This window comes from Oncorhynchus tshawytscha, linkage group LG16 (genome assembly GCF_018296145.1).
Source record: "Oncorhynchus tshawytscha isolate Ot180627B linkage group LG16, Otsh_v2.0, whole genome shotgun sequence".
Classification (NCBI taxonomy): domain Eukaryota; kingdom Metazoa; phylum Chordata; class Actinopteri; order Salmoniformes; family Salmonidae; genus Oncorhynchus; species Oncorhynchus tshawytscha.
Window position 1 is genome coordinate 17,823,440 of NC_056444.1, and position 14,340 is coordinate 17,837,779.

The 14,340-nt window shown below is 43.4% G+C and overlaps 1 protein-coding gene across 1 annotated transcript; it reads right to left on the reverse strand.

Moving 5' to 3' along the window:
- Positions 1–237: 237 nt before the first annotated feature.
- LOC112236919 (tumor necrosis factor ligand superfamily member 10) lies at positions 238–11,702 on the reverse strand. The gene is made up of 6 exons (XM_024405536.2): positions 11,345–11,702; positions 9,851–9,991; positions 7,892–7,937; positions 6,444–6,560; positions 1,898–2,142; positions 238–1,745 (listed from the first exon to the last, which is right to left on the reverse strand). The coding sequence occupies exons 1-6, from the start codon at positions 11,648–11,650 to the stop codon at positions 1,536–1,538; spliced, it is 1,065 nt and encodes a 354-aa protein (XP_024261304.1). The 5' UTR covers positions 11,651–11,702; the 3' UTR covers positions 238–1,535.
- Between the last annotated feature and the right edge of the window lie 2,638 nt (positions 11,703–14,340).

Here is a 14,340-nt window from a genome sequence, read left to right on the forward strand (position 1 = left end):
ACTATACAGTACCAGATTTAACTAAAAAAAAAACATTTTCCACCATTTAGCAGACATTCTTTTCCAGAGCAACTTACAGAAGCAATTAGGATTAAGTACCTTGCTCAGGGGCATGTCGACAGATTTTTCACCTAGTTGGCTCTGGGATTCTGGCCCAACGCTCTTAAACGCTAGACTACCTGCCGCCAAAGCAGCTATGGTAGCCTACTCGTGTTGAGAAATGATTAGAGTGCATCCTTTTCATTTGGACAGTGTCTTTATTGTACACACATACTTACAGATTCCGTTCTACATTAGTCAGAGTACTAGTCGTTTTAGCTAGCATTCCACTACTTGCCACATGTCATTTACCAAAAGAGTATGCCCCTCTTTGGCAAATTACACGGAGCACAAGAAGTGGAATGAAATAGCTGAAAAAGAGACAGAAACCAGGCTAATTCTACATGAACATGAGAGCAGTTGGACTCGTGCATGAGTCTGATTCATATTGATGAAAGATTTAGTGTGAGTCTCCATGGTAACCGTCGCCTACACAGCCCACACAAACACTATCTGGAGTCATGATTGTAGGGGCTGTGAAAACAGTTCTTCCCCAAAAACATCTGCATATAATTCTCCTCTATTGAAGCGGCTAAACTGACAACCCTATCCAGACCCCTCTCTCTCCCTCTGTCTCACTGCATACTTGTCTGTTTGTATCTACAGATACATCTATATCAGTCCACCTGTCTGTCGGTGGGAGAATCAAGAAATATTTGAGTAAAGTCCTCAACATTACCCATGTCCTAGCACTGGTTCCATTAGCGACGGTAGGCCTGGGCTACAGTAGGGCCTTCTGGGTCATGGCCTGAAACATTTAAACTGAAACAAAAGTCAAAAAGTGCTGAATTGAACATGTGATTGCAGGCAGTGTTGCTCAGGTGAGAGCTTGGGGTTGTGTTAAGAATGTAAAAGTCTACAATCAAGCAACATACATTCAATGTATTTACAGTTATAACACAGACTCACAACACAAAAACACCCTACATTCAAATATTACATTAAAACCCATCTCTGAGAGTTAAAAAAAACAGGAAAAAGAGACTCATCCTTTTAATATGAAAAGAGCAGTAAGACAGTTTTCCACAATCATCCCCTCACTGATTCATTGTCGGTCAGTTGTCCTGAAGTTCTAAAGCAGACATTGGCCCCCGACCTCACGCCACTCATCTGCTTTTCATCTAATCAGCACAGGCCTGCTTGCTTCAGGCACAGCTAATTGGATGAGCCATGAGGGAAGGCTAGGCCATCGGCACCAGAGTGGAAGATAATAGGATAACCACACCAGCTCTGCTCACGCCTCCTCGCATGTCCAGCCTAGCAGTCGCAGAGCTTAAAGCTTTGTACATCTGTACACCCATACAAACACACATACTCACACACAGCTCTCAGAATGATCTGTCTGTCAGTACACACACACATATGGCTCCCAAACAGTGAGTATGCTGGTGTCCGTTAGCCCCAAACCATCCAAGCCACCATACAACCCCTGACCACTAGCTGACCAGGACAGCCCCGAAAAAGCTGCTCCTCTCATCCATGTCGATGGCAGAGGCGTTGCTAACGGTGACGAGGAGGCGGTCCCCTGTGGCCAATGGGAACAGCCCTCCCTGGTGGGCCGAGTGTAGAGAGAACTGGGAATCCCGGGACCAGCAGGAGGTACGGCTGGTCTTCATTAGCAGGATGGGTACCGGATAGGAAGACACCTGGGAGAGGGGGCACACAGCACCACCACTATACAGTAAGATAAAACTGGAAAAACGTATTGGACAAGTTCAGATGGCACCTTAATTTCAAACCACTTTCTTGTTTAATGTCTACAAGCCCCCTGAACATGACCCTGGCCCTGTGAACTCACTTTCTTATAAACATACTGCAACATGGGCCTCCCCCTCTGCTCCCTCTCCTCTTCCACCTCTTCCTCCCCCTCCTCTCCCCCAGGGTGGGTGTGTCTGAAGTAGGTCTGGGCATAGATATAGTAGAGTCCTGGGCAAGGCACCACCAGCTCCCCATCAATCAATCGAACATCCTGAAGGAATGCCAGCCCTTTATGCCCCTCCCACCACGAGATCTTCTGCCCCTGCACACGCCGCCCGGCAGAACCTGTGGCCAGACAGGAAGGAGACAGGTGTTAGTAGGCAGGGTCAAGGGTCAGGATTTAGACAGGGCTGGGTCTTAAGACAAAATAGAATCAGTTAAGAATAATATAGAACAGCTCTAGTGAAGTAATATTTGATATATAAATATATATGCATACCTCACATTCGACCCATAATAAGACTATGTAATTAATATGATCAAAGTATTAAAATATTGATTTGACTCCATAAAGATGATTTAGCAATGGGTAAACAGGACTATTGTTGATTTACATAAATTGTTTATCAAGAAAGGTTGGAGAGTTGATATTATCAAAGGCAGATATTTCATAACTTTGTAATGAATGAACTCACACAAGGCATAAACTTAAGTTACAAGGCATTATTAATCTGGGAATGATCAGAGAGATGGATACAAAGAATCCATGGAAAGAGAGAAGTCATAGCCTGAAAGGCCATGTCCCTGGGGTGGAGAAAGAAAGTGCCAGAGTGTATCGCACCAGAGCAGATCAGGAACAAAGAGAAAGAGTCAATTAATCTGAGACTCCTTAATAAACATCTGATTGTTTGGATTCAAAAGCTGAGTTGTTAACCAATAGCATTACTGTAAAGTTAACATCTAATCAGATAGAGCTACAGGATGTTATCACAACAGAACCTCTGCTTCACAGACGTGTGTGACAGAATGGGGGTGTCAAGAGCAACACAGAGAAGGCTGATTTCCTGAGAAGACAATAAACCCTCTTGCCTACAGTAGACAGGGCTGTGTCTTAAGATAGAATAGGTTAAGAATTGAACAGCCTCAATCCGCTGAATACCTACTGTATTTTGGAAAGTGTGCTGCTCTAAAATGCCATAGAGCTCACATGGGACAGATATACAGTGCCTTGCGAAAGTATTCGGCCCCCTTGAACTTTGCGACCTTTTGCCACATTTCAGGCTTCAAACATAAAGATATAAAACTGTATTTTTTTGTGAAGAATCAACAACAAGTGGGACACAATCATGAAGTGGAACGACATTTATTGGATATTTCAAACTCTTTTAACAAATCAAAAACTGAAAAATTGGGCGTGCAAAATTATTCAGCCCCATTAAGTTAATACTTTGTAGCGCCACCTTTTGCTGCGATTACAGCTGTAAGTCGCTTGGGGTATGTCTCTATCAGTTTTGCACATCGAGAGACTGAAATTTTTTCCCATTCCTCCTTGCAAAACAGCTCGAGCTCAGTGAGGTTGGATGGAGAGCATTTGTGAACAGCAGTTTTCAGTTCTTTCCACAGATTCTCGATTGGATTCAGGTCTGGACTTTGACTTGGCCATTCTAACACCTGGATATGTTTATTTTTGAACCATTCCATTGTAGATTTTGCTTTATGTTTTGGATCATTGTCTTGTTGGAAGACAAATCTCCGTCCCAGTCGCAGGTCTTTTGCAGACTCCATCAGGTTTTCTTCCAGAATGGTCCTGTATTTGGCTCCATCCATCTTCCCATCAATTTTAACCATCTTCCCTGTCCCTGCTGAAGAAAAGCAGGCCCAAACCATGATGCTGCCACCACCATGTTTGACAGTGGGGATGGTGTGTTCAGGGTGATGAGCTGTGTTGCTTTTACGCCAAACATAACGTTTTGCATTGTTGCCAAAAAGTTCAATTTTGGTTTCATCTGACCAGAGCACCTTCTTCCACATGTTTGGTGTGTCTCCCAGGTGGCTTGTGGCAAACTTTAAACGACACTTTTTATGGATATCTTTAAGAAATGGCTTTCTTCTTGCCACTCTTCCATAAAGGCCAGATTTGTGCAATATACGACTGATTGTTGTCCTATGGACAGAGTCTCCCACCTTAGCTGTAGATCTCTGCAGTTCATCCAGAGTGATCATGGGCCTCTTGGCTGCATCTCTGATCAGTCTTCTCCTTGTATGAGCTGAAAGTTTAGAGGGACGGCCAGGTCTTGGTAGATTTGCAGTGGTCTGATACTCCTTCCATTTCAATATTATCGCTTGCACAGTGCTCCTTGGGATGTTTAAAGCTTGGGAAATCTTTTTGTATCCAAATCCGGCTTTAATCTTCTTCACAACAGTATCTCGGACCTGCCTGGTGTGTTCCTTGTTCTTCATGATGCTCTCTGCGCTTTTAACGGACCTCTGAGACTATCACAGTGCAGGTGCATTTATACGGAGACTTGATTACACACAGGTGGATTGTATTTATCATCATTAGTCATTTAGGTCAACATTGGATCATTCAGAGATCCTCACTGAACTTCTGGAGAGAGTTTGCTGCACTGAAAGTAAAGGGGCTGAATAATTTTGCACGCCCAATTTTTCAGTTTTTGATTTGTTAAATAAGTTTGAAATATCCAATAAATGTTGTTCCACTTCATGATTGTGTCCCACTTGTTGTTGATTCTTCACAAAAAAATACAGTTTTATATCTTTATGTTTGAAGCCTGAAATGTGGCAAAAGGTCGCAACGTTCAAGGGGGCCGAATACTTTCGTAAGGCACTGTACTGCATATATTACCAGTTACTGTAGTGACATAAACTCAGCAAAAAAAGAAACAGCCCTTTTTCAGAACCCTGTCTTTCAAAGATAATTCATAAAAATCCCCAAAATCCAGATTTCCATTGTAAAGGGTTCAATGAACCATAAATTGTGGCGGAAGTGTGGCCTAGTGGTTAGAGCGTTTGACTAGTAACCGGAAGGTTGCAAGTTCAAATCCCAGAGCTGACAAAGTACAAATCTGTTGTTCTGCCCCTGAACAGGCCGTCATTGAAAATAAGAATTTGTTCTTAACTGACTTGCCTAGTTAAATAAAGGTAAGATTTTTAAAATAAACAATTAATGAGCATGGAACGGTTGTTAGGACACTAACTAACAGCTTACAGATGGTAGGCAATTAAGGTCACAGTTATGAAAACGCAGGACACTAAAGAGGCCTTTCTATTGATTCTGAAAAACACCAAAATAAATATGCCCAGGGTCCCTGCTCATCTGCGTGAACGTGCCTTAGGCATGCTGCAATGAGATGTGGCTAGGGCAATAAATTGCAATGTCCGTACTGTGAGACGCCTACGACAGCGCTACAGGGAGACAGACAGCTGATCGTCCTCGCAGTGGCAGACCTTGTGTAACAACACCTGCACAAGATCGGTACATCCGAACATCACACCTGCGGGACAGGTGTGGCAACAACAACTGCCCGAGTTATGCCAGGAACGCACAATCCCTCCATCAGTGCTCAGACTGTCCGTAATAGGCTGAGAGAGGCTGGACTGGCTTGTAGGCCTGTTGTAAGGCAGGTCCTCACCAGACATCACTGGGCACAAACTCACCATTGCTGGACCAGTCAGGACTGGCAAAAAGTGCTCTTCACTGACGAGTCACGGTTTTGTCTCACCAGGGGTGATGCTCGGATTTGCGTTTATCGTCGAAGGAATGAGCGTGGAGGTGGAGGGTCCGTTAATGGTCTGGGGCGGTGTGTCGCAGCATCATCGGACTGAGCTTGTTGTCATTGCAGGCAATCTCAATGCTGTACGTTACCGGGAAGACATCCTCCTCCCTCATGTGGTACCCTTCCTGCGGGCTCATCCTGACATGACCCTTCAGCATGACATTGTCACCAGCCATACTGCTCATTCTGTGCGTGATTTCCCGCAAGACAGGAATGTTGTGTTCTGCCATGCCCAGCGAAGAGCCCGGATCTCAATCCCATTGAGCACATCTGGGACCTGTTGGATCATAGGGTGAGGTCCATTCCCCCCAGAAATGTCCGGGAACTTGCAGGTGCCTTGGTGGAAGAGTGGGGTAACATCTCACAGCAAGAACTGGCAAATCTGGTGCAGTCCATGAGGATGGGATGCACTGTCGTACTTAATGCAGCTGGTGGCCACACCAGATACTGACTGTTACTTTTGATTTTGACCCCCCCTTTGTTCAGGGACACATTATTCCATTTCTGCTAGTCACGTCTGTGGAACTTGTTCAGTTTGTCTCAGTTGTTGAATCTTATGTTCATACAAATATTTACGCATGTTAAGTTTGCTGAAAATAAACTCCGTTGACAGTGAGAGGACGTTTCTTTTTTTTCTGAGTTTTTATAATCACTTTGAAGCTCTCCCCTCACTGTGGTGTACACACACACACACACACACACACACACCTGAAAAACATAGCACACACAAGTGTGAGTCTAACCTGCATTCATCTAACACTCATCATCAGTATTCAAAGGGTTATACACACACACCCACACACATAGTGTCTCTAGAGTATGAAGGGTGTAAACTAAAACATGTCTCACCTCCTCCCTCCCTCGGTGCTTTGGGAGCGAAGCTGCCAGTGACGTGGGCGGCAACTTTGGGGCGAGAAGAAGCCTGGTCCTCCATTGCCAGTGAGGGCATCACCCTGGACATCTCGTCTGACAAAGAGAGACAGAACATCAGTTAGTGTGGTCATCAGTCAGTGATAACAGCATAGAACTTGTAAAATAGACACAGGGAACAAGGTGCTGTTTTGCTCCAGTTGTATGACTTAGTTCTATAGGTCAGACTGGTAATTACACTATATATACACAAAAGTATGAGTACACCCCTTCAAATTTGTGGATTCAGCTATTTCAGCCACACCCGTTGCTGACAGGTGTATAAAATTGAGCACACAGCCATGCAATCTCCATAGACAAACATTGGCAGTATAATGACCTTACTGAAGAGCTCAGTGACTTTTAACGTGCACAGTCATAGGATGCCACCTTTCCAACAAGTCAGTTTGTCAAATTTCCGCCCTGTTAAAGCTTCCCTAGTCAAATGTAAGTGCTGTTATTGTAAGTGGAAACGTCTAGGAGCAACAACAGCTCAGCTGTAAAGTGGTAGGCCACACAAGCTCACAAAACGGGACCGGCGAGTGCTGAAGCGCGTAGCACATAAACATTGCCTGTCCTTGGTTGCAACACTCACTACGAGTTCCAAACTGCCTCGAAGTAACGTCAGCACAATAACTGTTCTTTGGGAGCTTCATGAAATTTGTTTCCATGGCTGAGCAGCTGCACACAAGCCTAAGATCACCATGCGCAATGCCAAGCATCAACTGGAGTGGTGTAAAGCTCGCCGCCATTGGACTCTGGAGCAGTGGAAACGCGTTCTCTGGAGTGATGAATCACACTTCACCATCAGGCAGTCTGAAGGACAAATCTGGGTTTGGCAGATGCCAGGAGAACGTTACCTGCCCTAATGCAGTGTCAACTGTAAAGTTTGAGTCTGTTTTTCATGGTTCGGGGTTGACCAGTGAAGGGAAATCAGTTCCAGTGAAGGGAAATCTTAACGCTACAGCATACAATGACATTCTAGACGATTCTGTGCTTCCAACTTTGTAGCAACAGTTTGGGGACGGCCCTTTCCCTTTGCATACAGAAATGGTTTGTCGAGATCGGTGCGTAAGAACTTGACTGGCCTGCACAGAGCCCTGATCTCAACCCCATCGAACACCTTTGGGATGAATTGGAACGCTGACTGTGAGCCAGGCCTAATCGCCCAACATCAGTGCCCAACCTCACTAATGCTCTTGTGGCTGAATGGAAGAAAATCTCTGCAGTAATGTTCCAACATCTAGTGGAAAGCCTTCCCAGAAGAATAGAGGCTGTTATAGCAGCAAAGGGGGGGGACCAACTCCTTTATTAATCCCCATAAATTTTGAATTGAGATGTTCGACAAGCAGGTGACCACTTACACGACATGACCAAAAGTATCTCACCTCTAACTGCTGAGGAGATCTCCCTCTGATATCGCTGAAACAGAGACTGGAGAGAGACAGAGAGACAAAGAGAGAGATAAGGATAAGATACAGGCAATTTGTTAAACACATTTCAAATAAAAGCACAAAACAGTACTGCACAAACTGTGTGTGTGTGTGTGTCTCTGGCCAGGTGAGTACATTCCAGTGCTGATTAAACCACAGCGGATCCCATCCCGGACTGCACCATAAAGACCCCATTGTATGTCTGAAACTCTGCGGAGGGGAGTGAAGTTGCTGATCTTAGGTCAGTTTTGCGTTTCCCCCCCTAATGGTTAAAGGCCCAGTGCAGTCAAAATTGTGTTTTTCCTTGTGTTTTGTAGCATATTGTACAACATCTGATGAAACTAACACTGTAAAAGTGTGAAAAATTATAGCTGTTATTACCTGATAGATCCTGGTAGAAAATACAATCTATACTGAACAAAAATATAAACACAACATGCGACAATTTCAAAGATTTTACTGAGTTACAATTCATGTAAGAAAATCAGTAAAATTTTAATAAATGCATTAGGCCCTAATCTATGGATTTCACATGACTGGGCATGGGTACAGCCATGGGTGGGCCTGGGAGGGTATAGGCCCAACCACTGGGGAGCCAACAATAATTAGTTTTTCCCCACAAAAGGGCTTTATTACATTGGCGGTAGCTTATGGTAGAGAAAGTAACAAAATTATGTGAAAACAGCTCTGTTGGACATTCCTGCAGTCAGCATGCCAATTGCACACTCCCTCAAAACTTGAGACTTTAGTGTTGTGTTACAAAACTGCAAATTTTAAAGTAGCCTTTTATTGTCCCCCAGCACAAGGTGCACCTGTGTAATGATCATGATGTTTAATCAGCTTGTTGATATGTCACACCTGTGAGCTGGATGGATAATCTTGGAAAAGTAGAAAAGTAGAAATGCTCACTAATAAGGATGTAAACAAATTTGTTTTTGATTTTTTTATTTGAGCTCATGAAACATGGGACCAACATTTTACATGTTGTCCAGTGTACACAGGACTTTCTAATCAGCATATTTTGCATGGGTGGAGTTTTGGCTAGCTTGGTGACATTACTAGGCGGTAAATTAGACCAATAACAAAGAGAGTTCCAAACCTCTTTGCCAATAACAGCTAGTTTTCCCCTCCCAGGCAGACCAATCCCAGGCTGTTTTAGCAAAATTCTTACATGAGAAATGTTGTTGTTAAAAAGCCATTTTTGTTTCTTTTTGACCATTTTTATGAAAACCTCTGTAATAGTACATACAGTACTTACTTGTTACCCAGAAGTGATTTGATACTGATATAAAAATGGTTGCATTGGACCTTTAAAATTAGGATTAAGGGAGAATAATCTGATCCTAAATCTGTGGTTAATGGTAAATTCCATAGGAAGCACCTCTGTCCGTTTTATTTTATTTAGCTAGGCAAATCAGTTAAGAACCAATTCTTATTTACAATGACGGCCTACCCCGGCCAAACCCTAACGACGCTGGGCCAATTGTGCACCGCCCTATGGGACTCCCAATCACGGCCGGTTGTGATACAGCCTGGGTCTGTAGTGACACCTCTAGCACTGAGATGCAGTGCCTTAAATCAAATCAAATTTATTTATATAGCCCTTCGTACATCAGCTGATATCTCAAAGTGCTGTACAGAAACCCAGCCTAAAACCCCAAACAGCAAGCAATGCAGGTGTAGAAGCACAGTGGCTAGGAAAAACTCCCTAGAAAGGCCAAAACCTAGGAAGAAACCTAGAGAGGAACCAGGCTATGTGGGGTGGCCAGTCCTCTTCTGGCTGTGCCGGGTGGAGATTAGACCGCTGCACCACTCGGGAGCCCTCCTGGAAGATCTGGGCCCCGTGCCAGGCAGATACCTACTCGATGAGGATATGTATGTGTGTGTGTGTGTGTGTGTGTGTGTGTGTGTTACCTTCTCTATGAGGGTGTGTAGTTGCTGTGTGACCTGCCAGCAGGGGTCTCCTCTCCCCTCGATCGGGGAGCGCACATACCCCCCTCTGAGGTCAGACCGTGTCAGACAAGACACACTGCTCCTTGCAAATGTCTCCTTCATCTGAATAACACACACACACACACACACATTTAATTTCAATAATACACACCTCCTACATAACACAATGTGTATTGTCGTTGGGGGTACTTGGGGGACCGGAGTTGAGAAACAAACTGTAGTTTACTTCAGGGCCTCCCTTTTACACTGTAATGAAACTAATACTGCCATGTTCAAATGGAGTGACTGTCTAAAGTCTTTATAAGTAACATTCCTCTGTATATGTATTTTAGGTTTCAGTTTCCTACTGTATACAGGTTGGTAATGATTAACATCCACAAACACTGATGACAATCACTGAGAGGCAGACAGAGAGAACTAGAGAGGGACAGAGGAAAGAGAGCTGGGGGAGTGCTAGGGGGAGGGAGAGAGGGGGGGAGTATAGGGAAGCAGAGAGGGAGAGTCAGCATTGTTGCTCAATCATTATGGAAATAATCCAGGTTACTAAAGTACAATCAAATCAAACTGCATTTGTCACATGCTTCATAGACAACAGGTGTAGACTAACAGTGAAATGCTTCCTTTACAGGTCCCTTTCCAACAATGCAGAGAGAAATAGAAGATAGAACATGTCATAAAAATAGAGTTCAGCTGCAGGAGAGGATAACACAGAAGGCCTAACAAAAAGTCAATCATTTACAGTTTCACTAGCACTTGAACAATGCACTTGAGAACGCACTAAACTTTCCCTGCAAAAATAAGGTGAAACAACAAGCAAACAATAAAGCTGGAAAATTGGCAAATCAATAGTCTGAGTTTTGGTTCTCTACACAGAACTCCCTTGTATCCCAGCACAGCACTACAACTCACAAACACGGTTTGATTTACAGAATGCACTGAGCGTTCTCTGCAGTGCACACATATGCAATTTTTATTACAATATTATTTTTCCACCTTTATTCAACCAGGTAGGCCAGTTGAGAACAAGTTCTAATTTACAACTGCGACCTGGTCAAGATGAAGCAAAGCAGTGCGACACAATAACAACACAGTTACACATAAACGTATAGTCAATAACCCAATAAAAATAAAAAACATTTTTTTAAACATTTAAACAAACAATTCAGGTAATTAACTTGCAAGGCAACACGTTTTCCTGCAAAAGCTTTATTGGAGAAAACCTACTTTCTCCAACTGTATGCGCACTGCCACTGCGCAAGACATCGCATAAGCACAAACAACCCGTGTCAAATACATTTCAATTGCTTTCATCGTTGGCCTACAGACTTTGTTTGCCCGAAACAATGGGGCCAATGGAATAGTCCCAAAAGTGCAAACGCCAGGCTACATCAAGCGACCACATATACTTTAATAGTAAGTGTCTGTATACTACACTCCTTCTTTCCTGGTTCTTACCGTGTTGAGGACGTTGGTGAAGTAGAGCACGGTGACGGTAACGGCCACGGTCTGCAGCAGAATGGCCGCGAGCAGCAGAACCCCGAGAAATGTGAAGCCGCTCGAGCCTCCCGCCATACCGACCACCGCCTCGCGCCCTGCTCTGCTACGCTCCGGTTTCAGAACAAAAGCTGTGAAGAGAGAGTAACTATAACTTCTGCCCCCCTTCCTCCCGCACAGAAAGAGAGAGGTAGAGGGAGGAGAGGGAAAGAGAGAGGGAGGAGCAGGCAAGGCCACGGTTAAGAACAAAAACATGACTTGAGTCATGGAGAAGATTTCGGTTCTGGTTAGAGCTGAACGAACACTGATACGCAGTTATTATTAGGCTAGGAAGTCAGTCTGCTATAGACTATCTGTTGTTGATCACAGAGATTTAGGCCCAACGCTATAGGCCTATACATCTGCCCTTCTATTCAACCACTGTAGGTATTGCATATAGCTACGTGGCAATAATAAATGTTTATATTATTCCATTGTTCTATTCCAAACGAAAAACAGGATTATTCTGTTCGGTTTATACATGGATCTTGTTTCTCTGTTTCTGTATTGTAAACATCTGGCCTCAATCTGTGCTCCATGCATGCGTGTCCCCTGAGAGTCTCGGACTTATTCGGTTTCACTTGGTATTCTGAGTGTGGGGGGGGGGTTCAGTCAGTTCCTTGTTCTTATTAGTTCCAGTTGAAATGTGTGTGTGTGTCTGTCCTCTCCCAGCCAGCTCTGTTTCGGGGACATGGGGAGGTCTGAGTGATAGAGTCATCATCATTATCCCTGCTGAGAGTGGGTGGACAGGAGTCACTTTATCTATGATGTTACACACACACACACACACACACACCACAAGATAACTTTTTTACTCCCCAAATCCCCCCCCTCTCTCCAATTTTTCAGTTCTTTCCCAACTTTGTCCTCTAAAAATACTCAACTACTAATGCTACTACTACTACTAATAATAATACTGTACTACTACTAATAATACTGTACTACTACTAATAATACTGTACTACTACTAATAATTCTGTACTACTACTAATAATAATACTGTACTACTACTAATAATAATACTGTACTACTACTAATAACTGTACTACTACTAATAATACTGTACTACTACTAATAATTCTGTACTACTACTAATAACTGTACTACTAATAATAATACTGTACTACTACTAATAACTGTACTACTAATAATACTGTCCTACTACTACTACTACTAATAATACTGTACTACTAATAATAATAATAATACTGTACTACTACTAATAATAATAATAATAATAATAATAATAATACGGTACTGCTACTCTACTCCCCCACTCTCTATTTTCTGTTTCTTTCCCAACTCTCTCTCTCTAGACCTTGATGTTGACATGACCTCCTCAGAACTCTCTCCCAGCTAAACAATTCAGTCAACCACACAGCTGTAACACACACACACAGACAGAAACACACACACACACACACACACACACACAAAATACAGCTAAACAATGCATCCATGACCATTGCAGTAATATCTGGCACACGCACACTACAGGGGGGTGGAAGGCGGGAGACAATCGAATGGGCCAATTGAAAGATTGGGAATCAGAGAACTGACCAATGGCCAATGAGGAAATGTTGGGTTTTCCAGAGTTCTGTTTTTGGCATTGTTTATTTTTTCTGACGCCAGGAAAAGCCCCAACTAAAGTTGATATACTGACTGTGTGACTGTATGACTGTGTGTGTGTGTGTAACTAGCACCATTGTAGTGTGAGCTGCTAACTCAATGCCTCATTTCACTTCAGGAATCAGGCAGTCAGTCAGAACCAACCTACAATGTGGGGGGAAAGAGAGAGGGGGGAAGTGTGTGAGAAACAATATCAGAAGCTCTTTTCTACCTGGTGCTAACATGTGCCCTTTGTCATGATCTGGTCCACATCCTCATTGTGCCCACATTTTTAGACAGGTGTAAACAATTAAAGGACACACGGATTTGATTGTGATCAGCTCATCCTGACCACCTCCTCAATCAAGTGTAAACATATCTGGATGGTCAAACCATTTAAAATATCATTATACCAGCCTCTAATTTCATTGACAGGTAGCACTGTTGACTTATTGCATCAGTAATTGTCTTAAAATAAATACTTTTTTTTTTTTAAATGTTAAGAATATCCATTGGATAATTTGCATACACGGAAGCCCCAGCTTATATATGTAAGCATTTCACTGTTAGTCCACACCTGCTGTTTACAAAGCATATGACAAATAAGATTTGATGTGATTTCACTTTCCAGATCTGTCTACATTAGTAAGATATCTAGGCACAATGCGTGCCTGACTACCTCCGGAGGTGGTCAGAAAAAATGTGATCACAATGCATCTTTTAATCATCTACATCTGTCTGAAAATGTGGGCACAATCAGAATATGGAAGTCATCTTTTTTAATTTAACTAGGCAATTCAGTTAAGAACAAATTCTTATTTACAATGACGGCCTACACCAGCCAAATCAAGACGACACCGGGCTAATTGTGCGCCGCCCTATGGGACTCCCAATCACAGCCAGTTGGGATACAGCCTGGATTCAAACCAGGGTGTCTTTAGTGACCCTTCTAGCACTGAGATGCATTGCCTTAGACCGCTGTGCCACTCGGGAGCCCAAGACAAAGGATGCATGTTAGAACCAGGTATAAATGGGGCTAGATACAGACTGTCTTTACGTTGGTCTCTAGCACACTGCCCTGAAGCACACACTCTCACTCTCTCTACCCCTCTTCCTCCCATTCTCTCTCTCTCTTTCCCTACTTCTTCCTCCCTTACTCCCCCCTCCATCTCTCTCCCTGTCAGGAAGCAGTGAACAATGTAACCTTTACTCTCAGTGATAACATTCTCCTCTCACATTACCCCATCGACTCCCACACTTCTTTTTTCACATCCTCTCCATTTTCATTCTGTAGGTTTTGTTTTCTTTTG

Bases quoted from the DNA above. Each gene is read 5' to 3' on its own strand.
- LOC112236919 (XM_024405536.2), bottom strand. From the start codon at position 11,650: ATGACTCAAGTCATGTTTTTGTTCTTAACCGTGGCCTTGCCTGCTCCT. The intron at 2,143-6,443 runs GTGAGACATGTT...GTCTGGCCACAG, and splicing joins AGCACCGAGGGAGGGAGGAG to GTTCTGCCGGGCGGCGTGTG. The intron at 1,746-1,897 runs GTGAGTTCACAG...CCCCTCTCCCAG, and splicing joins TGCAGTATGTTTATAAGAAA to GTGTCTTCCTATCCGGTACC.